At 50.4% G+C, this 24,620-nt stretch overlaps 1 protein-coding gene across 1 annotated transcript in view; it reads right to left on the bottom strand.

The window, feature by feature from the left end:
- Positions 1-24,329, bottom strand: part of CHSY1 (chondroitin sulfate synthase 1) — a 60,021-nt gene extending 35,692 nt beyond the window's left edge. Inside the window, exons 1-2 of the mRNA XM_048956723.1 lie at positions 24,040-24,329; positions 17,433-17,928 (exon numbers count right to left, since the gene is read on the bottom strand). Coding sequence (XP_048812680.1) covers positions 17,433-17,928; positions 24,040-24,329 — 786 coding nt within the window. The remainder of the gene's footprint in view (positions 1-17,432; positions 17,929-24,039) is intronic.
- Positions 24,330-24,620: the final 291 nt, after the last annotated feature.

Below are 24,620 nucleotides of genomic sequence, written 5' to 3'. Positions count from 1 at the left end.
CAGAGGAACTGGAAGCTTTGTGGTTTGTGCAACGTAACCATGAGAAAGTGTTTTAAGAGGGCAGGGCTATGTTCAGCAGCACAATGCGAAGACAAACCAGGGCTGCTTTACTTCCCAGATCGTGCCCTGCACTGTGGAAATAAGGTTCTTCCCCATCACTTGCACGTCTGAATTCACACGTGGCCAACAAGGGGGAAATCTCACTGCGTTCACCGAAGGCTCAGAGGGAAGTGATGGATATCTTGGAGACTTTAATGCTGTGTTTTATAAGCAGTGGTGTTTATCAGTGTATAAATAAAACCACTGATTATTATTCTATGTAAGAACATTTTTCATATCTGTAATTTCTCATTCTCCCCCCCACACACATACACTTCATTTAACCTCCAAACACCAAACCAGCATGCCTCTGCTGCCATGCAGTGCTATCTGTCCCCAACCAAATTGCTTCTCCTTTCTCCCCAGACACAAAATCTGCTACAGAATTCCTTCCTAAGTCACAGTGCATGCAAGACATTGTTGACATCTGCTACAGACAGCAGATCTTAGATAATCACAATCAGCAGCTCAACATCCCACCCGAGACACTATTTATGAAGGGCTTTGCACATTTCAAACGGAGATTCCCAGGTGGATAATGGAAGAGTCAGCACTGCAGCCCCATCCTGCAACAGCCCAAGACACTCAGCTTTAAAGACCTGCCAGTCTCAGGCACAGAACAGCTACGTGGGAGAATTACAGAAGCTGTAAGAATGCCTTTGGAGACCCACGAAGCAGAGCTCACTGCAGCTAAGAGCCGTAGTTCTGCAGGCAGAGGCTTCTAAAGAAGGGACTCCCTTTCTTTGAACAGGGTCCACCATCCTTTAGACCTCTGTTTTCTTGCAGCACATGACAGCCAGAAGCCAGATTTATGAGTCTGATCTATGCTGATGTAAGCCAGCATAACTTTGCTATCTGACCAATTCATGCCCATCTACACCAGAGGCAAAGTCAGCCTGATGCCAGGCCATGTTTAGAAGTAACTCTGGTAGCCCAGCTGTATTTCTGTTACACTATAAACAACACCTTAAATCTTGTCTGACGCAGCAGCACTTGCTGTTTTGAACTGAACTCTGTTACAGCAAAATTTATTTCCTATTGTGCACACATGAGAGACAGCTGAACCCAAAAAGGCAGCAGCGTGCATGCTGGAAGAAGGGCAAGAGGAACAAAGGTAAGCACAAGGACCTGTGTGCAGCTGCACCCCACACCTCCATCCCTGGGCATCGCTGCCCATGCGTTCTGTGCTGCTTTCTGAGGTGTCCCCTGCAGCCTCACCTCGCAGCAGAGCAGAGGAGGCACTGCTGCCTCGTGGCAGGGCATGCTCTGCTCCTCAGGCAGAAGGGTGCTGTGAAAGCCAGCAAGAAATGGCACTGAAAGATGCTAAGATACCAAACTCCTGCTAGCTATTGTGCATCTCAGCCCTTGCTGAGGTCCTGAGTGCAGCCTCCACGTTTTCAATCCCTTCTGTTAAACGGGCATGATTAATTCCCCTGCAGTCCTCCCAGCCTGCTTCTGCTTGGAAGCCAATATAGCAATTAAATGAATCGTCGAATATTTCTTGCCAGAGAGTAAAAAGGGAGTTTCACCTCGCCTGGGCAAAATGCAATTCCCAAAGGATCTGAGAAGTTAATGAGTGGAACAGTTACAAAAAGGAAAAAAATGTAAAAAATTGGCAAATCAGACGGCCAAGAAAGAGACAGGAAGTGACAGATTTAAGAAAATACCTCTAAAGTAGAGGAAATGAGTCGTCCTTTAAGGAGAAATCATACACATAAAGCACATAAAACAGAGTATTCTTTGTAGACTTGACTGAGGAAGGGAAAAAAAAAAAGATTATAAAAAAAAAAAGTACATCCTGAATAGCATTAGAAGCAAGGCAGCTCCAGCAGCCTCAGCCATCGAAGGTGGAAACTGGAACAATTTTAAAAGCAGTGGCCCAAATCTATCTGCAAAAGAAGAGAAGGGGAAGAATGAAAGGAAAATTAGGGAAAAGGCCACTAAATGCAGCAGGAGGGGGGAGCTGAGCCCACCACCTCTCACTGAGCAGAGTGCTGCTGGACTATGCAGCACAGGTCTTTGTGGTTGTGTTACTGAACGGATGAGCAATTTTTACAAGTGCATCAGCTCCCACTGGGAGAGGGGTGCTGGGAAAAGCCTTGCGTGGAGTTCTTGCTTCGATGGAGCTCCCAACTTCATCCATGAGCTACCAAACAGACATCTTCACTGCATTAAGGGGGCGTTACACACAGCTTGAAGAGCACATAAAGACACACACACACCTCTGTCACTGGCATAGCAGGCTGCTCCCTGAGCTCACAGACACACAGCCCACATGGGAAGGGGCAGCAGCAATGGTGAGGAAGGCACTCAGCCTTTGTCAAGTGGCACTGACATATTTAAAAGGAAGCTACGTACAGCTCATATGAAATGAAGCCTTCTTTACATGCTATTTTTAAAGGCAGTTGCTATAGCACAATAAATGTCATATATAAAAGAGCTTTAACTGAGTGCAAACACCTCACAGAGCAAATTTCACCTCGCTGATTGTGAGCTCAAACCAACAAAAGAACATTCACTGTGCAGATGCATTCTGCAAGGCTTTGCCCTCAGGGGGGAAGAAAAAAAGAAAATGCAAGAGGAAAAAAAAAAAAATTACTGCATTTTAGGACCGGGAAAGGCATTTATTAAGACATTTCTGTTTAGCTAAAATGTTCTCTTTCATTATAATGTTATCTCATTAAAGATAAATGTACCTGCAGCTGACTCTCTACTTCTGGAATGATTTAAGACCTCTTTCGCTAGGCTGAGAAATTAGACCAATTAATAAACCTGATATCCTTCTGCCACAAGGATTTCCCCTGTAAGGACTTCAACAACAGATTTAGCACTGAATTGCTCCAAGGAGCTCACAGCAGGGCTTTCTGGGGCTGCAAGTAACAACTCTGCTGCTGTAACATATCACCCATGGCATGCAACCACGATGAAGTGTCTGCTGGTGAGGGGATGCCATAGCCAGCCCTAACAAAGACCATTTCACCGAGCATCTCCTACAAATCAGTTTGAAAAAAGGACAATAAAAAGCCCAGGTCCTGTGCTGTGCCCATGGGGAGCACTGGGAAGCTTCCAGCCCCTGCTGCCCCAAGGAACAGGGAGCTGCTGCCTGAGCTCTCCTCGCAGCCACCCTGCAAGTGCATAGAGGTAAGTGCAATGCTGCAGTAATCACTTGCTTATTTATTAACATTACCTGCAGATACTGCCAGCAGTTTCCTCCAGCAGCTTGCTGAGTGGGTAAGATTTATGAGAAACCTAAATTAGCCAAGGTCATCCTCATTGCATAAGGAGGAATAAAACTTGGATTAGGTCCCCTCCCAGGTTGTTTGTCCCCTGCTCTGCCCGCTCCTCCTGGCACAGCTCCAGTCCCCAAGAGCTGCAGGTGCAGCTGTGGGATGATGGCAGGGATGCAACACTGCGTGGTGTCCACTATTTACTGTACGTCTCCCAAACCTCTTGGCTCTGGAGCTTCTCAAAGCAAAGGCTGCAGCACACGGCCCTCCGAGGTCTCTGCATGGGCACAGGGATTACAACCCTCACATCACATGAGGTCAGGCACAGAGGAACTCTGTTGTCAGCCTGTTACCTGCAGCCCAGGATCGCTCCTGGGGAGCTAAAAGCAGCTTGAATTGGATCATATCTACCTCTGATCACAGCACCATGAGCCAATGGCCCAAACAGGAGGCAGTGCCAGCATCTTTCCTGGCAGGATAGGCTCAAATCCACCGGGCAACTGGATCGAAGAAGAATGGACAATCCCATGGTCTGTTTGAAATGTTATAGAAGACACAGGTTGAATGCTAATCAGAACGAAAAAAATACTGATCATCAACATATCAATGGGCTCTGTTCAGCTTCCAGCGCTTGTTATTGTCTGGTGGGAGATGCAGGACTGGGTTTGGAGGGATATTTCCAAGTCTGATTCACAAAGGAGGATGCAGAAAGTACTGTAGGACTCTACGAAACACTTGAAGACTTAAATAACAATAATAAAAAAATACAAAACCAACACAACAGCATGGTCCAAGCAGCAGTGCTCAGGAACAGGGTCTGGGATATTTAACAGAGATTCTGTTACAGTCCAGCACATCCAAAGATGAGGATTTACTTTAGCTAACCACAGAGTGCATGGGCATGCAGGGTTCCATGAACAGGGGTGCTGCCCAGCACAATCTGCAGCACTGGGGGGAGACCAACCACAATACTAAGAGATGGCCATGTTTCACTACTATTCACCACTGAAACACCACATGAACCACCACTGGTCTTTTCTTCTGCATATAATCATCATATTGATAAAACTGGCACCAACCCCAAGCTGGATCTGGCTGTTTTGTCCCATCACGCAAAGGGACAGAGGCACAAAGACAACTAGTGATGTTATATTGGCTCCCAAAGAAAACAAAATCCACTGCTCTTCCCTGCACACTCTCTTCTTGGACAGGAAGAAATCACACTCTCAGAAGACACTCTCAAACCTCTTTCTTGGATGAGGAGTTGACTATTTTGCTTGGTAACCAGGCATGAAATTATACCAGCTACAATGCAGGCTGCCCGGGGTTTTTTTCTGTACTGGCCACCAGTCAGGTGCCTGAGTGCTCCCACTTGGATTTCAGTCAGATGCCATGCCAGAACACGTCCCATCAGCATCACACTCGTCACATTAGTGCAGGGTGGTTTTGCTGCCATGCCAAAGCAGCTGAGTTTCAGAGCGCATTGCTTGCTTGGCAGGTATTCCTCTTTGCCTAGGGGAGACAGGCACTGGGGAGTTCTATGTCTAGAAAAAATAAGATTATTGTAGCCCATCAGATATGATTCCGGCTTTAAGGATTATAGCTGTGTCACAGTGAGAGCCAGGGAAAACAGCAGGTTCTTCCTTGACTCGCACCTTGTAACATTTTACTGTTTACTTACTTATTTCAGGCTGACTTCCTTTCTGAAAGCACATCTCAGTTCTCCTCTGCCTTCCCCACCACCATGTCCAGCTCTCTTATTCTTACCAGAAAAGCTGCCTGCAACCAAGGTTAAGTGCATTTAAGGTGTTGTCCTCACACTCCATAAGGCGACAGTACCTTCAGTAACTGCAGGAGATAGCTTATCCCTCAGCACTTCCAACCTCACCTTTTATTACTGTGAACATGAACACCTCTAACAGGCCACTTGATTTACATACAGGCAGACAGACGAGAAACTCTGAGCAGCACTTACAAAAGCAGCAACATCTGCTCAGTAACCGTGCGGCAGAGCATTGCACAAGAGCAGCTCTTTCAGTCAGCCTGATATTGCAAATGCTGAAAGAATTTGGTTCCCTCGTATCTCTGCTCACGGGACCTCTGTTTAGAATATTTGGAATTACTTGGACTCCACACGCTAACAAGACCCCACTGGGTTTCACTCTTGCTCTGGCTGCCTTTCACCTCCAGGAGGTTTTTCCCCACTGCTCCGTGCTGCTCCCTGATGCCAGCAGTGGGTCCCATCAGAACCCCTCATTTTCATTAACTAATTGCCTCCAATGAGAGCTCCGGGCTGCAGTTCAGAAGGGCTGTGGGAGAACTGCAGCTTTGTCCCTGCAGGGCTCCTTGCTTCCACTTCAATCTGTTCAACTCTTTGATGCCCTCGGGGAACCGAAGCAAACAATGCTGATTACTTTTTGCAATCTCTACCTGTGGCTTTTCTGCACCATCCTGGTGGGGAGGGGGCACTTCCTGAGCTCACCCTGGGAAAAGGCTCATTCTGGCAGAAAATTCACTTCTCCCTAAAAACAAGTCAGCTCCTGCCTCCCCTCACCTTAGCCCTGATGGTGGAATTTTAATTGAAGTGACTGGGGCAGGAGGGAGGAAAGTGTGGCCTGGCTGCATGCAGGACCCCAGGCTGGGCTCCCCACCTCATGCCAATGCTCCTCCTTCTGTGCCCCACACCATCTGCTCCTTAGAATCACAGAATCACAGAATCACCAAGGTTGGAAAAGACCTTCAAGATCATCCAGTCCAACCGTTCACCTATTCCCAGTAGCTCCCACTAAACCATGTCCCTCAACATGGGACCAGAGGATGAGAGAGCATGGGAAAGGTTTGCAAGACACCTTGATGCTGAAGCAAAGAATTCTAGACCCAAGGTAACAGTTGCCTCAGTGTCCTGGGAAAGCTGGTTCTGAGTTTTCCCTGCAAGCAAGGTCAAAACCACCCTTCTTCAAGCTTGCTTGAGAAAAGGCAACCAGTCTAAAATTAAGCTGAAAAGTAATTTCTCAACCTCTCGTGAAACGCGTCTTCAAAGCCTCAGCAGACCTGTGGTGAGAACACAACAATCCCCAGAGAGCAGAGCAAGTATGGGCACATGTGGCTGCAGGACAGGGCTGCTGCTCTCGAGGGATGAGGCTGGTGGCATGCAGCACCACCCCGAGTCACCCCGTGCCACCCCCAGCTCCAGGTTTCAGCATTTATCCACAGGAGAACGTCACTGTGGAAAGCAAAAGAGCTTGATGGGAAACAGAGCACGTCTCTCTTGTGCTCTTCCTATATCCCACAAGATCTATTTCGTGGTAATTTGATGAAAAGTTGTTTTTCCAGCCGAGCTCTACTTTAAGTCAAAAAGTCAGCGGTGACAGCATGGGAATGCTATTTGGGAATGGAACTGGGGAGCTGTCAGCTAGCTTTGTGGGGTTAAGGAAAACCAACAGAGTAAACCAAACACAGGAACTGGGAGATGGCATACCTGAGAAATGCCTGAAAGCCAACGGGGACAAACAGCAGAGGTTCAGCACTCACCGGGGCTCTGTCAGCTGGCAGCCTGCTCTCATGCTTTGCTCCCTCCCCTGGATTTCAAAAGATGAGCGTGCATTTCTGTGCAGGACTGGTTTCAGCAAAAAGTCTCTTTATTAAATCAGCACGAGGACACATGCAGGAAAAAAATTACTGGGGCAGATGGGACGAGATGGTGGGGAGGAGAAAGACAGGAAGAAAGTCATCCAGAGGCCACAATAAAGTTGAACATCTCCAAAGCGAGGGCTTCCCTCCAGCTGTGAGGTGCCCTGTGAAGGATGGAGTCCTTCCACTGGTGCACACACAGTGTTCCAAGCCAGGTCTATCTCCAGTGTAGAAATTCAACACATCTTTCCCCAGCGAACATTCTATTGTCCTACAGCCACACTGCCAAATTCAGACATTTAATTCAGCTCCTGAGTGTGAAACAGAGGGATCCCAGTCCTGCCTTTACAGCAAAAACCTCCAAGCTAGCACTCCAGCACAACCAGAGCTGGCTTTGCCCGGGGCAGGACACAGCACAGCTCCTTGTCCCCAGACGGAAAGGGAGGCAGCACGCAAACAACATCTCCCTGTGCATCGCAGCCTCGGAGCACCTCGCACAGCAGCAACCGGCGCTAACAGTCTGAGGCACCTCGGCAGATGTATGGCCAAGCTCCTATAAAAGAGCCTTTGTGCCGGCTGGAGGGAAACAAGGCATTTCTGTCCGTGAGACAGCCCCGACCACCTCGCAGGACGAGCGGGGCCGCACATTGCACACTTCCTCTGCACTGGGATGCAGGAGGGCAGATGGCACGGAGCAGCCGCAGCCCGTGGCCTGCAGAGGAGCCCGGGGTCACCCAGACGCTGCTCCACAGCCAGACACGCACCCGACATCCTCATCTCCAGGCCTCCTGCTGCTATCCTGCACACTGTCAAATATCCTTTTCACCTTCACCCTAGTTTCCCATTCTAGACTGGGCTAATTCCTTAAGGCTGCAGGAGCTGTGCTGTTATTTCTGGCCTGCAACAGATAAGAAACCACGTGGATGGTTTCTCTTCAGAACAAGCACAAGCAGCAGCGACGATACCATCAGCAAAGCTCAGGGTTCAGCTCAACGCATTATTCCATGGGCTCAGAGATGGCTCAGCTTCCAGCTGGTCCCAGCAACAAGGACTGTGCAGCTGCAAGAGGCTTCTGCAGCAACCACGGCACGATTTCAATGCTACGGAGCCAGAGAGAAAGGGATAAAAAAAGATTATTTGGAAACGTTGAAGAAAAATGGCTCTGCTCAAAACCTGGAAAAGTCACAGCTTACTCATATTGCCAGGGAAGCAAAAGCCCTGCTGCTTTACAAAGATTAAACCTGCTATTGTCTCTCAGTTGTTGGCTTTCTTCTTTAATAAAGTTCGGCTTGGCCGAAGATGTTAGGAAGTGTCTTCAGCAGAAGGACACAAAACCAAACACGTCAGCTGTAAGCTGCGATAAGGTTACACAAACACACAAGGCAAGGTAAGGGTGAGGTTTCTTGACAAATCATCTGTGAGAAGGTTAAACAAACTTCTTTCTTGTCAGGGCAGCAAAGATATGCATGCACAGGAAGCGTATTTCTGCTGACCTGGACCACGACCATGAGAAGCATGACTTCTGCAGTCACTCTGGTCCAACAGAGCTGGTTTTAGCAAAGCATCTGCTCTGGAGGTCCTCTGCAATGACTAAAAAAGTTGGGTCTGCACTCATATATGGAGGGGGACTGCAGAAAAAAGGATTTATGAAACGCTCGGGCCTAAGACACAGCCAGATAGCCATATAGTGCTTGTGCAAGATTACACCTTGTGTTAATTACAAACACCCACTTCCTAAGAACTTTCTCAGTCCTTACTAAGGACAAAGAACTTCCCCTTTCACAGAGATGCTGAGGAGTGAACTTTGCTGTCTCATGCAGGGCAAATGTCTTCTCTCCCTGTAAGACAGTAACACACATTACGAAGTGTGGTTACAAAGGATTAAAGCAGCTCAGTTAATACAAACTAGCACTCTCTCCTGCATTCCTCACTAATACAGTGGTGACATAACCAGCCAAAACATTTAGCTTTAATTTAAATAAGGTTTAAGGAAGTTACTGCCAAGTAATTAAACCCATTGAAGGCTTGTGAGCAGAGGAACCCTCGTTAATACGAACAGAGCACTTCTCTAACCAGCTGCACCGATCTGAAATGGCAGCTGTGAACACCAGCAGGGTTTTCAGGATCAGACTTGTACCTCTCAGAGCACGCTGCCAGAGCTTGGAGGGGCTGCAGCAGCCCCACTATAGGCAAGTTTCCTGGTGCCATGCTGCTTCTCCCTGTTCTGATTCAAAGAAGGTGACAGGAGCACTTCTGGACCCGCAGGCAGCTTGCCTCTCCCCATTTTCCTGCTTTCTTATGAACTGAGCCCAAACCATGGGCTCCCACTCATTTCATTGCTAGAACTAACCTCTGCCAAAGAACCTGTGCTTAATCCACAGAGAGCATTGGATGCTTCTGAAAAGCACTCACAAGAGCAAAAATACAGCACTCAGTAGGAGTCCCTAAAGCCATTCAGTTTGAAGGATTAAACTCAGAAGCCTGGGTGGAGTTTAGATCCAGCAGGCATGACCCTACCCGTGCTCCCTTCAATCCACACTGTGCCTTCTCCTCAACACCTCCCTAAACTAATGCCTCTGAAGTCTAGGAGCAGCATCTCACAGCTCTGTGCAAATGTCTCAGGGCCCATCCTGCATGTGTTCTGAGCCAGGGCAAGCCATGCCACACAGCCTGCAAAGCTCAGCTGGGAGCAGGAAAGCTGCTAGGGTTGGTAAGCAGCTCATTGCAGTGGCTTCTTGCTCGGTGCTTGTGCTAGCAGTGCTGACATTTCCCATGTAGAAAGTCTTAAAAGCACTCAGGGTCGTTACTGGCAACGTAAGCTGCATGCAGGCCTTTGATTCTTTCTCTGAATTCCCCATTGGCACTGCAGGTCACCAGCACGAAGCTGAATCAGTACAACAATCCCACTGATGCCAATCAGTCACAACTTTCACTTTTGCTTCATTACCACAACAGGATTGTAGATGTGCTCAAAATGCTTCCAAGCAATCACTGACAACTCAAGGGCATCATCAGAATTCTGCCTGTAAGTGAACTAACCAGAAATAACCAGCACTAAACTTTCAGTTCTGCAAGGAGCCCAGACACGTTTTCTACCCAAAACTTTAAGACTTAAGAAATCAAGACCAGTTAGGTCCCCCAAATCTTCCAACTGTGTTCCCAGCTTCTCTGTGACACATAAAGGTCACGTTGTTCTAAGCATGTAGGAGGATAATCCCCACCCTTCATGCAATCAGGATTCCTGGCAAGACTTTAAGAGGTCTCCAGCTGATAACCATAAAAGTTCACACCGCCAGGAGTCCAGATAAGCTCTTAACTCAGGAAATTAGTGCTAAAATGTTTTAAGCATTTCAGGGATCAATTAAGGAAGGTGTAGCAAAGTAGAATAAAGGTTTTTTTTCCCCCCCAAATCAGATGGTTTTAGAACACAAAACAACAGCAGCAGCTCTTCAGCAGGGAAGTTTCACAGGAAATGAGGTTAGACAGATGCTGAACAATTAATCCTCCTTTAGCAAGGGCTATGTGCTGCCACTGGTTTGCATACACCATCTGCAGAACCACCAGGCATCAAGCAAAGCTACAGCCCTGCTGCAAGAGCTCGGTGCCGAGGCTGTCATCCTGCATCATCCAGGCTGGATGTGGCTCTGGGCAGCCTGGTCTGGTGCTTGGCAACCCTGCACATAGCAGGAGGGTTGAAACTGGATGATCATTGTGGTCCTTTTCAGCCCAGGCCATTCTATGATTCTATGATCTTCTGCAGGGCTGTGCAGGAAGCAGCAGTCACGCACACAGCATCAGCCCAGTGGGTGTTACTTTCCCCCAAAACATTAAGAAAAGCCCTCAAAGCACATTAATACACCAGCATGGTTGGCTATGAGCAGTGTCTAGAGCAACTCGAGGTAATTATCTGGTGCCCTCACTTGAAGTGGGGAAAAAAAAAACGTTTCACAGTGAATTGTTTTTGTTTTTACAGAAATCAAATCCATCACATCCGTCCATTTAAAAAAAAACGCCTTTTGTTTCTTCTCTGCAACAATTTAGTTGCTTTTATTAAAGAAATCGCATCAGAAGCGTAACAACAGCCAGCACTGAGAGCATCCGAACTGGATGTGCCATCCCTTCAGTGACCTCAGTTAGTTTACATTAAGCCCCTTCCCCACATCAGCACTTCATTTGTATTTCCCATCGCCAAACAGGCCTGGCTTTTGTCTCCCTTTCTTACAGGCTCTGACACCTCCGTGCTGCTGGGCCTTTCACTGCTTACACAACTTGGTGGTAACAGAAAAAAGCAGCTATTCCCCCCCAGATTTACACACAGCCTCCCAAAACATCCAGGTCACTGTTACCTTCTCCCCATACACCAGCTACAAAGCTCCATGCCAAGAGCCCCAGCTGAAACTGCCTCACATCCACTTCAACTGAGAAAGCCAATTTGCTTTTCCTTTTTACAGCCCAGTCACTTGGGGCATTTCACAACGAATTTGTTTGTACAGCGGCATGCAGCAGTTTATTGCCCCAGGGTGAGGGGTTACTGGCTTTTAAACCACTCCAATCCCATCCTGAACCAACTGGTGTCCTTCCAAAGGCCCCAGGCAGGTGGCATTCACCAGGGATTACTGCACAAAGCTAGTTAAGGACAAGGAAGGATCTGAATGCTGTGCCTCATGGCTCCAGCAAGAACCTACCCTGCAAACCTGGAGGAACATTCCCACTGCTTCAGGAGGGAAAAATACACCAGAAAGCTTCAGGGCACAGCCTCCTCTCTGCCTACCCCACAGCTGCTAAACCCAGCAAACCCAAACCCTCGGCTATCTCCTATGCACCTTAATTAAGCAGCTGGGATGACGAGGCATTTTATTTGAGTTCTTTATCCCACCATGCAATGAAGGATTAGCCTTGTCCTCAAGACAGCAGCTAATCCAGGCAGCTACCAAATTCAGCAGGCAGGCAGATCCCAATCTTAACAGAACCACTGCACTCCAAAAAGCCAATAATGGCGAAAAAGCAATGCTTCTGCTTCCTGTGCTCACTAGTAAAGCTTCCTTAGTGTCTACCCCACAGCACCAACAAACCTCAGCACAGGCACTGCAAGCCATCCAGCCAACCAGGAACAGATTAACTGCTCATGTGCTCTACAAAAATGGGTCAGTCTTAAACAATTACCTACAGCCTGCAAAGGTTCATGTAAGCACGAACCACATGGGGTTCCCCTTTTAAACCAAGGGCATGCAGAAATCAGTGAGATCCAGGCTCAGGTGACTTTGGTCCAACACTCAGATCTGATACAAAGCAGTTCTTGGTCTCCGTAACAAAGAGAAATCTTTTACCAGCCCAGGTTTAGAGGTCACTACGAAATGATCCAGTGGTGCCTTCACTTTTTCCTCTCTCAGATATTTGTTTCTCAAACATATAATTATTTTCTGAAGTGAAAGAGTTTGGTCAAGAGTTGGGTGCAGATCTGAGATCACTGCTCCTATTCCGAACCCTCCCAACCCACATCTTGGTTACATCAACCCAAACTGCTGCCTCTGCTCCTTCTGTGACCTCTCTGCCCTCCTTAGCAAACATCGCTCCCAAAATTAGGCCCTGTGGTCACCTCTCGCTGCCTCCCCCTTCACACCACAGACACCCTGTGCCATCAGCAGGCATTTTAGCCTCCCCAGGCATCACCTCCCCCACCTGGACAAGGCTCCTCTCTATTCTTACCTGCATGCTCTGACAGTACCACTGCTCGTTACCCTCATGAAGAGCAATCTCTATCCATGCACCACCCCAGGACCAATGGCCACCCACCCACCTCTAACTTCATCTGAAGCCAAGCAGACATCTCTGAAGCATCTCAAAGATTAAATTCGCTGCTTAAGATAAGCCCATTTATAAACATGCACTGTACAACACCGGGATGCTCGTATCCTCCCTCTCTCACACACACGATTTAGACTGTAGGTTCCTTGAATGAAGAGCTTCAAGGGGCTGCATGCACACGGCAGGATGCAGGTCTCTGCTGCTGTCAGGCTTGCCAAGTTCTGCATTTTCACTTCAAAAATTTGAAAGAAAAAAAAAAAAAAAAGAAGAAAAAGAAGAAAACAAGAGCACAAGCTTTGAAGCCAGGACAACGCATATAAATCAGAGCACCTGATTTCAGAAGCACAGCTGGATGCTGCTCCCCAGAAGACACGTCGAGCCTCATGTCTGCTGCCTGGAGTCCAACACAAGGATCCACCAACCCAACATCGCAGCTCAGCGCAGCCCATGGAGAACCACAGTGCCCACAGCACAGCAGCTCCAGGCCCATTCCTGCACATCCCACCCCACACCGGGCATCAGCCAGCTGGAAACAGGCTGCTCTCCTTCCTCCTTTCTCAGAGGGCAAAGCAAGGGAGCCGGAGTTCAGCAGGCAGGAGGTGCATCTGTTCCCAGTGTTTGGGTTCTGATCAATAGCTGCAGGACTTGCCTTTTTTCTTCTTCTTTTTTTTTTTTTTTTTTTTGACTTCTGGCTATCATACAGAAAACCATAAACCTTAGTTTTGCCCAGGGGAGAGTCCATTCCAGAAACAGTATGTTCTGGCACTGCCAATGTACTTGGCAGATGGAACGTGCACTTCGAGGGCTTTCCTAACTTCAGTGAGTTTCAGAGTAGCAATTATCCTCAATTACTGCAGATGAAAGACCGCACGAGACGCCAGCACAACCCACCCTCCTCCCAAAAGCCCCCCATCACCCACAGCCACCAGCACCCCACTCCTCCCCAGCCAACGCCCGGAGGTTGGACCACTCCTTGGTGCCCACCAAGGATAGCTGTCCCTTTGGCACAACTTTTTTTGATTTGCCATTTACAGAGGGGTTCATTACTGAAGAAACAACTGGGTATGTATCAGCAATACCTTGATTTCCAGCAGCTGCAGAGACTTCATGTTAAAGGTACCAGCACTCTTAAGCTGATATCAAAGATACCAAACCCTCCATACTGAAACAATGCTCAGTCTTTGCAACAAACAAGGTAGAAAGGATACCGAGCAACACAAGGATGGTTTCACAATTCAGATGTGTTTAAAGGAAACCTAAACTTGAAATGAAAACCGAGATCAGCAATTTGTTGTGATGGTTAACTCACAGATGAGATGCCTGCCATCAATGCTGGGACACAAGGCAGCACACAGCTCTGCACTGCCACAGCACACAGGAGCAGCCCTGGCATCTTCTCAGTGCCAACCAGATTGCTGCCAGGGGGAGATGGGAGAAAGAAGGAGACTCAGATACATAAATTGTTTCTGAGGAGAACACCCAGCAGTGTGCCATGAGTCCAAAGCACCAATATTCACTAGAAATGCACAGTCACATCCCAGCAAGTGCAGCACAAGCCTTTCCTCCTCTTCAAGAGAAAGGGCTGCACTGCAATATTGCCTCGTAAACCATCAAGCTCCCATCTGTACTCTGCAGATATTTCACAGCCCTGCTCTTTTTATGGGTTTTTATCCATAGCTTTGGCTGCTCCACCCTACAGGCAGCTGAGGTTTAGAACTATTTGTTGATAGCCATGGCAGCCTCAGTTTTCTTTTTCAATGACGATAATCTTTGCTGTAAAGAAGTCAACATTTTAAGATGTGTGTCTCACTCATGACTCACTCGACCTGTCCCATGGAGGGCCACAGCCACACACCAGCCACAGGAGCTCAAAACCTATAGGTGCTCCAAACTGCTCCCAGAGCAGAGCTGGAGGGTGAGCTGGGTTTTCCTGCAGCATACCCCTATTTTTGTTGCATCTTCCCTGGGCAAGACGAAGCAGGAAGTCTATCCAAAGAATCGCGGTGTCAGTTCTTGTACTGTATCTGCTGACAAGCTCCAGAGGGCAGGAAGAGCACCAACAAATGTTCACAGGTCTCAAAATGGGCAATAAGCAGTGCTGCTAACGGAGCGGTCTGAGAGGCACTGCAGAGAGCAGCAAAGTGACAGAAACACAGGAAGGGGAGAAAAAGGGCTTAGAGACAGATTTAGAGACAGGCTGCCTGGAGCAGAAAAAAAAACACAGAGCCAGGACTGGAGGCGCGGCTGGGCACACCACCAGAGAAAGAGGCAGCGAAGATGAGCAGCACAGTGAGGACATTGTAGGATCCTAAAATCAGAGAAAGGGGGCACTGACAGTCGTGGCAATGAGTAAAACGACTCCGGGCACCGTGCCCACGGCAAGGGCAGTGCAGGAAAAGAAACCGCCCGAGGGGAGCTCCAGTGGGGCCCTGCGTGTGCTGGGGCTGAAACCAAAGAGCCGGGGGCAGCCCAGCCAAGGACCCGAGCTCCTCACTGCTGCTGCAATGTGAGCCTGCAGAGAGGCAGCGCAGGAGGAGAAGGTGGAGCTGACTGGGCTTGGTTTTACGGAGGCCAACACAGCCCTGTTTGCGGAACCTCGCGCTGCAGCCGCTTCCCTTTCAATGGGAATTCTGAGAAAGGCAGTGCCCCAGCGCAGATAACCCTGCTCCATCAGAAGTCCATGCAACACAACACTGCACAGTGCTCGCAGTGCCCTGTTACGTGACATTCATCAATGTACAAGACATGGAAAACGTCGTTTTTACACCCAGTTACCCTAACACAGCTGTTAGGACAGCTGTGCTGCTTCACACTGCTACTGCTTTGTCTTTGATAAAATACCAGGCATGTTTCATCTGCTTGCCCAGGCAGTGAGAGGACCAGGTTGAAAAGCACAAAAAGACAGCAGGATTTGAAGCTGAGGCCTCAACTGAATGAGAGCAGAGCTGTTCCTTAAGTGGTACCACCCAAAGAAGTCTTCCCTCTCTCCAAAACTTGCCTCGGAGCGTAGGGAGGCCCAAAGAAGGAACTTGGGGTCACCCCATGCCTGGAGATGCTGAGGTTGGATGGGGCCTTGGGCAGCCTGAGCTGGTGGGGGGCAACCAGCCCACAGGAGGGGTTGGAACTGAACCATCTTTAGGGTCACTTTGAGCCACTCAGTGTTTCCAAGAAACAAGTGAGCATCAGCAGCGCACAGCCACGAGCTCTTCTGAGTGCCCTGCAGCTCACACACCTCCAGGCAGCTCACCTGGAAGAACCCAGTGCCGCAGGCCACTCCACAGAAGCTGATCAAACAAAGCTGCCTTTGAGGTGTGGTTGCACGTTGCCATTATTTCAACCCCAAATCTGATCACAATGAATTGCTGGGTTCTCTGCCAGTTTTTCTCTGCCAGTTTCAGTAGGACCAAAACGCTGACCTTCAGGAAGCACCAAACGCCACATGGTAGAGGCATTCATAACGAAAGTTGTTCCAATTCAGAATGACTGAAGTGAAAATTTTATGCTGCCAGAAACTGTGGAAAAAACATTACTGACTCCTTGTGAAGGCCTAGCCACAAGGCTGGCAGCGCATAAACTAATTCCAGGTCGGTGAGCAGGGAATGTGGACAGCCACCGTCAGTCCAGAAAGCCTTTATGAACAAAAGATAGGAGTAAGTTACTGCTGCTGGAAACCTCCTTCCCCTCCCACAGCAGCTCTCCTGTCACCGAACTGCGAGCTGAAATGAAGCACGAGCTCTTGGGGGCAGAGGACTCAGTAAACACGTCAAAGTTTAACGCGAGGCTCTGCCAGTGAAAGAGGAGTCAGCAGCAGCCTCCGTGACCACGGCTCTGCTGTCAGATGGATGGAAGAATCTCCCTTTTTACCACATCTCATAAAAGGACAAAGCAGCAGTTGTAAACCAGTCATAAATGTTTGCATAAAAAAGATAAACCGTTCGCCCTCTGCTGCGCTCTCGTCCAACTTCCCAGAGAAACCCTCTAGCATTTCCCCAGGAGAGGCTGCAGGTTGAGCACAGCGGCTGTTTCCAATCAGACAGCCTGCAAACAACCAGGGCTCACTTCAAAAAGCTGAGGACCCCAGCAGGAGAACCCCGCTGCCCCCCACAGCATCACGAAGCGCTGCCAAAAGCAGGCTGGCCAACCCTGTAGCCACAGCAGCATGGGCAAATGCTGTTTGTCAGTGTTAGAGCAGTGGCTTGGTCCTGCTGTCACCAAGGAGCTGCTTGATGGGTGCTGGCAGGACAGCATGACAGCACCAGTGCCGATGAGGCAGCTCTGCAGTGGAAGTAGTTTGGAAAACACTGCCACTGTCAAGGCCAAAAGCTGTCTGCCTGGCATCTTTTAACTGTGACAAGAAACAAGCAACAGTACCACCTATTTTCCGTGCTGATACTGTGACATAGCCAGCAAAAAAAGTCACCGCTTATTTAAGCTTATTCCCCTTTTGATTAAACATATTCACTACAAACAACAAACATTCCTCCCACCATCCCAACGTGCCCAGCTGGGCTCTGGTTCACGTTCAAGCAGGACTCTCCTGGGACAACACATGTAAGAAACAAGAGCACCAAAACCACCCAGTGGCACAGGGAGGTGAGCTCTGGATCAGCTGCTGTGTGGCCCTACAGCCTCCGCCTCCCCCCAAACACGCTCCCTGCCCCCCAGCCTTACCTCATATGACCACACGCACTGCACGCCCGCAAACCTCCGCACGCATCTTCCCACTTCCACGTCCTCGTGGGTGGTGTACATCTCTCGCAGGCACTCGCCAATGTGGGGCACCATTCTCCGCAGGACCTCCCGGCTCATGATCACTCCGGGTCCCCCCATGCAGAAGTTCTCACCCGGCTCCAGCGCCAGCTTCCCCATCTCCTCCGTGGTACCCAGGCCGGTCTGCCCAAGAAAGAGGGGCTCACTGCTGTTCAAACTCCTCAGGAAGTTCTCCAGTTTGTCCCCTTTGATGTAAACGTCGTCATCGGCTCTCATAAACCATTCGTATTTGTCCAAGTAGTGGTCATGCATGTATTTGAGCATCATAAAAGATTTCTTCTGGGGTGGGTAAGAGTCATCGACACCGGGGAGCGGCACGATGGGGATGGGGATGGAGGTGTCCGAACCCTCACTGGAGAAGAATTCAACCTTGCCAGGAATGCTTTTGGACCAGGTTCTAGGTGAAAAAAGACAGTAAGAACTCACTGAGTATGCAAACAGGAGGAAGCAGAAAGCACTACCCAACAGACATAATTCAAAGCAACTACACCTCATTTGCTTCACAGATTTTCTTTTTAAATGCCTGGAAGGGTTATTTTTTTTTTCCATGCAAACGAAGGCATTTGTGCTGCACCTTGAGGAACTGGTGCAGCATGCAGAAACATCTGAGACAGTGAGCACCTGAACACTGCCTTTGCAGCTGCACCTGGTAAAAAATAATACAGTAAGAGCAGTTCATTCTGTCCTTAGGCATATTCAGTGTCCATTTAACAGCAACATCAAAGCGAACCAAGACAGGCAAGCAGCCACTACAACTGGATTTAATGCCTCAGAAATTCCCTGCGAGTTATTCAGCATCATACCCACATCCCATCTCCTCCAAGCCTCCTCAAAGCTCAAAATCACGTTCAGAAGTACTGATTTCCAAGGGCTAAATAGATGGCAGATTACACATTAACACAGAGGCTGTGCCCTATGGGAAAAGCACAGTGTGTGGTAGCAACACGATGGCTCTGTCACACCAGCACAGGATTGGTGTAAAAAGCAGACTGGAACACTGATGACAGATATGTAACAGCACTTCTGAGGTGAAGGATGCAGTCCTCCTTCAATACATCACCATCACTTTACCAGCTGACTCCCTACACGGGTTCACTGCCAAAAGCAGAACAGACTTTGGGCAGCAGAAACCACATGCAATTGGAAATGTACAGAATTAGCCACCACACCAAGCCAGAAACTTAAAAATATTTCCAAAGAATCCAACCTTAACTTTGCCTGGGAAATGCTAAAGCATTTAAGTGGGTCTAACTACGTACCAACTTGGACAGTTAGACAATCCAGCTTTGTGTAATGAATATCATCCAATTGCTTTAAAAGCTTTGTCTTCTGCATTTCTTACTCATAGGGGTAGAGTTACACTGGAAAAGTTTAGATCCTGGCTTCCCACAGAAGCACACAGCGAATGAAGTCAATGGAAACATTCCTGTTGACTTCACAACAGAGGTGATGGGGCCCTTAATCATCAGTGATGTAATTAATGCACACTGATAGTTACATCCTGGCAGAGCGCGGCAAGCTGCCTGTCTTGCAATGACACATCCTCATTTTCAGCTTCCCTTAGCTGCAAAGAAATGTGTTTATTTTCTGACGGCCGTGCTCTGGTTGCACATCAAAGGGTTTGAATGAAAAGATGACATGGGAAATTGCTCTTCCCATAGCAACTCACTTGAAGGATTTCATCAAAAAGCAAGTTCAACACGCACTCAGATTTGCATCTCAGAGAAAGGAAAGGTGGGAGCTGAGAGCTGCAGCTCATCTCACCTCTGAGACCACTGTGATCTCTGCAGGACCGACCTTCACTATTTTACTTTATGTTTAACGCCCTTCTCCTGCTGGTTCCTGGTTTCAATTTTCTCCCCTCCCTCTAACCAGTCTCCCTCACCCTGGGACCCCCTTTGGTATTGTCAGCACAGAGATCCCATTCAACAGAGGCGGAACAAAACATATGTACATCTATAAACCGGGGCAGATTTGATTTCCAGCCCTCATATTGCATTAAAGCCCCAGGCTCAAAGCCAGCTTGGCCCAATTGTTTCTTGGACCTGGGCCATATTTAAAGTTTCATGCTAAAACAGGAGGAAAGCAGAGAAATCTCCCTGTAGTTTCAGGGTCACAGTGCACAGCACAGGACCGTGCCCATGCAGTGACTGCAGCCTGGGGCAGCACTGGGACACGGCTGTGGGATTGCAATGCATGTCTGAACTCACACAGATGAAATGTGCTCCCACACCAAAAAGTTGCCTGTGTTTCTGTGTCAGTGTGAGCGCTGCTCAGCACTGACTGAAACAACACCAATGTGCTGCTCTTCTTGTCCAAGCCGTGGCCTGCTGCTTAGTGCGTCCCCTCATGGGGACAGGACACAGCAATTTGTTTGCAATACATATGACAGCACCCACCAAAAGAACCTGCGCTGGTGCAGCACCACTCTTCCTGGGAAGAAACATTCCCCAGTATCCAACCTGACCCACCCTGGTGCAACTTAGGGTCATTACCTCTTGTCACAGGCCATACATATCACTGTACAGGCATCTTTCCAACCCCAGTCTCCCCCCAGAATTAAGGACTGATAAATGCAGGGCTAGATTCTGATCAAAGGTACTTCTAACTGTGTTCTCTGACTCAGGTTATGGGCAGCAGCCTGACCTGCCCAGCTCCTCAGGCATAGCCAGCAACTCCCTACTGCAGCACTGCTCCCACCAGCTGACACTGCTCTCCTGGTCGGGGCTTCTAAAGTAAGACCTACAAATGAATGTTTGATAATTAAACAGAAAAAACACAGAGGAAAATAGAGAAACCTGGCACTGCCCTTCCCTCAGGAGGACGCCCTGGTCACCCTCAGCTGTCACCACATCCCCGCCATCAGACCCTGCCAGCCCTGCTGGTGGCCTTGGTCAGCTGAAGCTCCAGGATGCTCGACTGCCCAGAGAGCAATATCAGGTTCAGGACACAACCGATACGTGCGCTGCATCGGTCATTTAAAAACCAAACAACCCCCAACCTTATCTCCTCTGTGTAATCTGAATCTGCTCAGTTAAATAGGAGGATGCTCATGAATCAGGACAGCACAGCTCTCTGTTACCTCCCCAAGAGCACGTTGACAGCACGCCTGGCCATGTGCAACCTGCTTTCTCCATGCACTGAGAAGGTAACACTGACAGAGCACAGCACGGGGCAGGAGGAACACAGACACAGAGTGCTGCATCTTCTGTTTTCACACTGTTCCTGATTTATCTGCATTACCTTGCTCTACCAGCAGCTCTGCAGACTCAGCATGAACAGCCTGCCACCTCAACAGCCTGCCACCTCAGGTTTCCCTGTGAAACAGAGGATGGAAACTGACCCATCACCTGCAGGCACATGGACTCAGGGTGTGTTCCACAGCCCCAGGCCACGTGGCAGGTGGCCAATGGACTCCATAATCTTGGGAAGCTCCCTCCATCTGAACTGTTCTGTATGCTTATTTTGGGGTACACAGACGACCTAATTTCTCCTGCTGGCCCACGCACTAGCACCATATACTCCTATTTGATGTGTGTCATACTGTTCTGTAAACATTTGCATAAATTTTTGGTGGTTTTTTACCACCAGGAAAGCCCAGCATGTCGTGTTTGCCCCAGGTGCTACAGGAGCAGCTAACACAGCATTGTGACACAACCAGAACAGCTGACACATTGACCAGAACATGTCAAGTGCTGTCATGATGTTCAAAGTCACTCCTTCCAAGAGATAAAAGAGTGCACACACTGCAATCCACCCTATTATCTCACCACCAACCAGAAAGGACCAGAAACAACAAATACCACCCAGAAGCCTAGACAGAGGCTCTGAATTTATTAAAAAAAGAAGAAAAAAAAAGCATAAAAATGTGTTTGGCATTATGCTTCTGCAGCAGCTATTGGGAGCTTATAGAGATAATACCAATGCCTTTCAATCCCAAATCCTGCTGGCTGCCTTTCACTCAGGCTCCTCCAAGCACTCAGGTATTTAGATCCCAGAGAGTTCAAGGCACAGGCTCCCAAGGGCACCCTTCTGCCCTGCGCTCAAGGGACAAGGGTTCAGCCCAGGCACACAGGTGGTTCTATGGGACTGTCCCAAACCAAGAAATCCCATGGCCCTCTTCCCACAGAGCTATGAAGCAGTCACAGTGCTGTGGACGAGGCAGACGTGGTCTCAGATGCCAAGCCCTAACACCCAGCCATCAGCTGCATTCGCCCTGCTCTGCTTGCAGGTTTCCCAGGAAATCCAGTTGCTATGCAATTAAAAAAAAAAAACAAAAAAGGTCAACTGCCTGATATTTCTGCTCCTGAGACAGCAAGCTTCAGTCTTTTGGGAGAATGCTTATCCCTATGCTCTCCTTCCTGTATGTCCTTTAGCACAACTCCTCTGAATTGCAACCTACTGCTGCACTTTCCCTGAACCCCCGCTGTACCTCACCTCCTTCCTGCGCTGCTCCTTCCCTGCCTTTCATGTGTCACTGCTTCTGCTGCTGCACTCTACCAGCCTGCTCATAGGGAACCTGGCTGTCAGAGAACTGCCCAGAGCAAACCTGGCCATCAAGCTTATTCTCTGCCTGGCTACAAAAGCACAACTGTTTCAAAGAGCCGGCCTCTCCTGACAATCCAGCGGCCCGCTCTGCCTTGCAGCGGTCATTTTGCAGTGATTGATGTTCAGGAAGTGGATTGCTTCCCCTCTCCTTAGATCCTATCTGGATTCACAGCAGCGCCGATCGGCGAATGCTTTCCGCTCCGGCCCCTTTCAGCAGTGTCTGTCAATGGCCTTTGAGCCGCGGCAGTGCGGAGGTATTCAGCCCCTGCATCCTTAATTCCTTTCAGCCGAATCGAGGCTCCGCACACGCTGCCACCCGGGAAAGCCTTGCGAGCAGCTTCCCGTTGGGCGCCCTGTGCCAGCGATTCAGCTCCCCAGGATGCTTTGTCAATGCGGTAATCCCAGCGATTGTCTGCTTGAACACTTCATGGCAATCAAAAGCCATTTAGGATTTCAGGTTTGTCTTCCTCTCCTCTCCCCCTCCCCACCTTCTCCCAAAGATGTCTTCCTGTCACCAGGACATGAGCTCATTTCTTTTGCCCATGGCAGGAGGAAGATGCATTCAGCCCTACCGCATCGCTAAGAGCCCCCATTATTCAGTCCTTCCGAGAGCTGACAGCCCCTCTGGAGGTTAAACCAAAATAGAAGCGCAATAAAAAGTGACGCTCTGCCTCCTTCCCAGGGCTGGAGGAGCCCAATCTCCTATACTGCATCTTTAACCGTTTTATTTCATGCACGGATGTTGCAGATTTGGATCCATATATCTTTCAAGCACGGAACCGTTCAGCAAGAACAAACCAAGGGGTGAGGGGCCTCCTTACTTCCCATCCTAGCAAGGAGAGGATCAGATTGGATACTGACAGACATTTACTCTCAGAAAGAGCAGCAATGCACTGACACAGGCTGCCCAGATGGTGGGATCACCATCCCTGGAGGTGCAACAGAACCACGTAGGTGCAGTGTGGTCAGTGGGCACGGCGGGGTGGGCTTGGGGATCTCAGAGGTCCTTTCCACCCTCCGTGACTCTATGAATGAGAAGACACCCCCAACCAACCCCATCCGCAGCCCACACTGTGAGAACTGCCCCTTCTAGGATCCCTGACACAAGGCTGATGGCTGCCACACAAACAGCCCTGCCCCAAGCCCTGTTCCACGTGTCCCAGCACAGCTCCATGTCAGTGCCCATTGCGCAGCTCGTGGGATCTGCAATCCAGCACGCTCCAACCCACGCGGTAAAGAAAATTCATAACCCTGAAGAAACACATTCCTTCACCTATTTCAAAGCATCAGTCACACACCCTCCATAACTTAATTACAGATCTTCTGCTGGAAGAAGGCGTTAAAGCTCCATTAAAACCGACTCCGGTGCCCGACGTGCTTCAGACTGCCCTGACCGAGCCATTTCACCGCGTTTAACGCTGACGTGAAGAGAAGCGGTGGGACAGGGCACATCCCAGCGACGGAGCGGGGTTTGTCTCAGCATAGGAATAAAAGAAGGGGCCGTTTTATTGAGTTAGGGCCGCCCCGGAGCCCCGCTGCACCCAGCTCCGAACTCTTTCCGATCCCGGCCCCGCATCGGGGCTACGGGTGCGTTTCGGCGGGGCTCCGCGCGGCCACATCTCCGCTTCGGGGCAGCAGACTGGGGTGTGACAGCGGCACACGGCCGCGCTCGGAGCGCAGCTCCCAGCCCGCGGCGCCGCTCCCCGCTCCGGCACGGCGGCCGCTGCCACCCTTTGTTCCCGGAGCCGCGGCGGCTCTCCGCACAGCCACTCGCCCGCAGATCGGGGCCGTCCGCGGACCGGCGGCGCGCCCCAACTTTCTCGCCCTCACGTCCCTCGGCCGCCCGAACCGCGAGGGAGCGGCGCGGCTCAGCGCGGGGCTCCGTCCCACCCTCGGCCGCCGCTCCATCCCCGCGGCGCGGCCCCCGGCGGAGCACCGCCTGCCTCTCCCTCCGTCTCACCGGTGCGCGGCCACGGCGCGGCTCCTCAGGTACTTCTGCGCCGTCATCACCCCCACGAAGAGGAAGCTCTGCGCCGGCGGACCGGGGCGGCGCGGCTGCGGGAGAAGAGGGGCGGCGGCGGCTGCGGCCGCTGCCGGCGGCGGGCGGCACCCCGACGGGCGGCTCCGACGGGGCCGCGCCGCCGCCGCCAGCTCGGAGGCGCGGGGCAGGACGAGCCGCGAGGCGAGCACGAAGCCCAGCACCAGCCCCAGCAGCACGCTGAGCCAGGCGCGGCGGCCGCGGCCCGCCATAGCCCGGCGCCCGCCCGCCCGGCAGGCCCAGGCCCCGCGCTGCGCCTCCTCACAGCGCCGCCGCCGCCGCCCCGCGCTGCGCCGCCGCCGCCGCCGCCAGCCGCGCCGTGCCGCCCAGCGCCGCCATGGGGGGAAGGGGAAGGGACGGGAAGCGGAGGGAAGGGGGCGCCCGCCTCCCGGCCCTGCCCCTCGGCACAGGCGCCGTGTGCGGCCCCGCGCCGCGCGCTGCCCGGCGCCGCTGGCCCCGCCCGGAGAGGGGCGGTGGGGGCGGGGGTGAGGAGGGGGACGGGG

This window comes from Lagopus muta, chromosome 10, assembly GCF_023343835.1.
Source record: "Lagopus muta isolate bLagMut1 chromosome 10, bLagMut1 primary, whole genome shotgun sequence".
In the NCBI taxonomy this organism is placed as follows: Eukaryota; Metazoa; Chordata; class Aves; order Galliformes; family Phasianidae; genus Lagopus; species Lagopus muta.
Note: the sequence above shows the minus strand (reverse complement) of the source record. Positions and strands in the feature narration are given on the sequence as shown.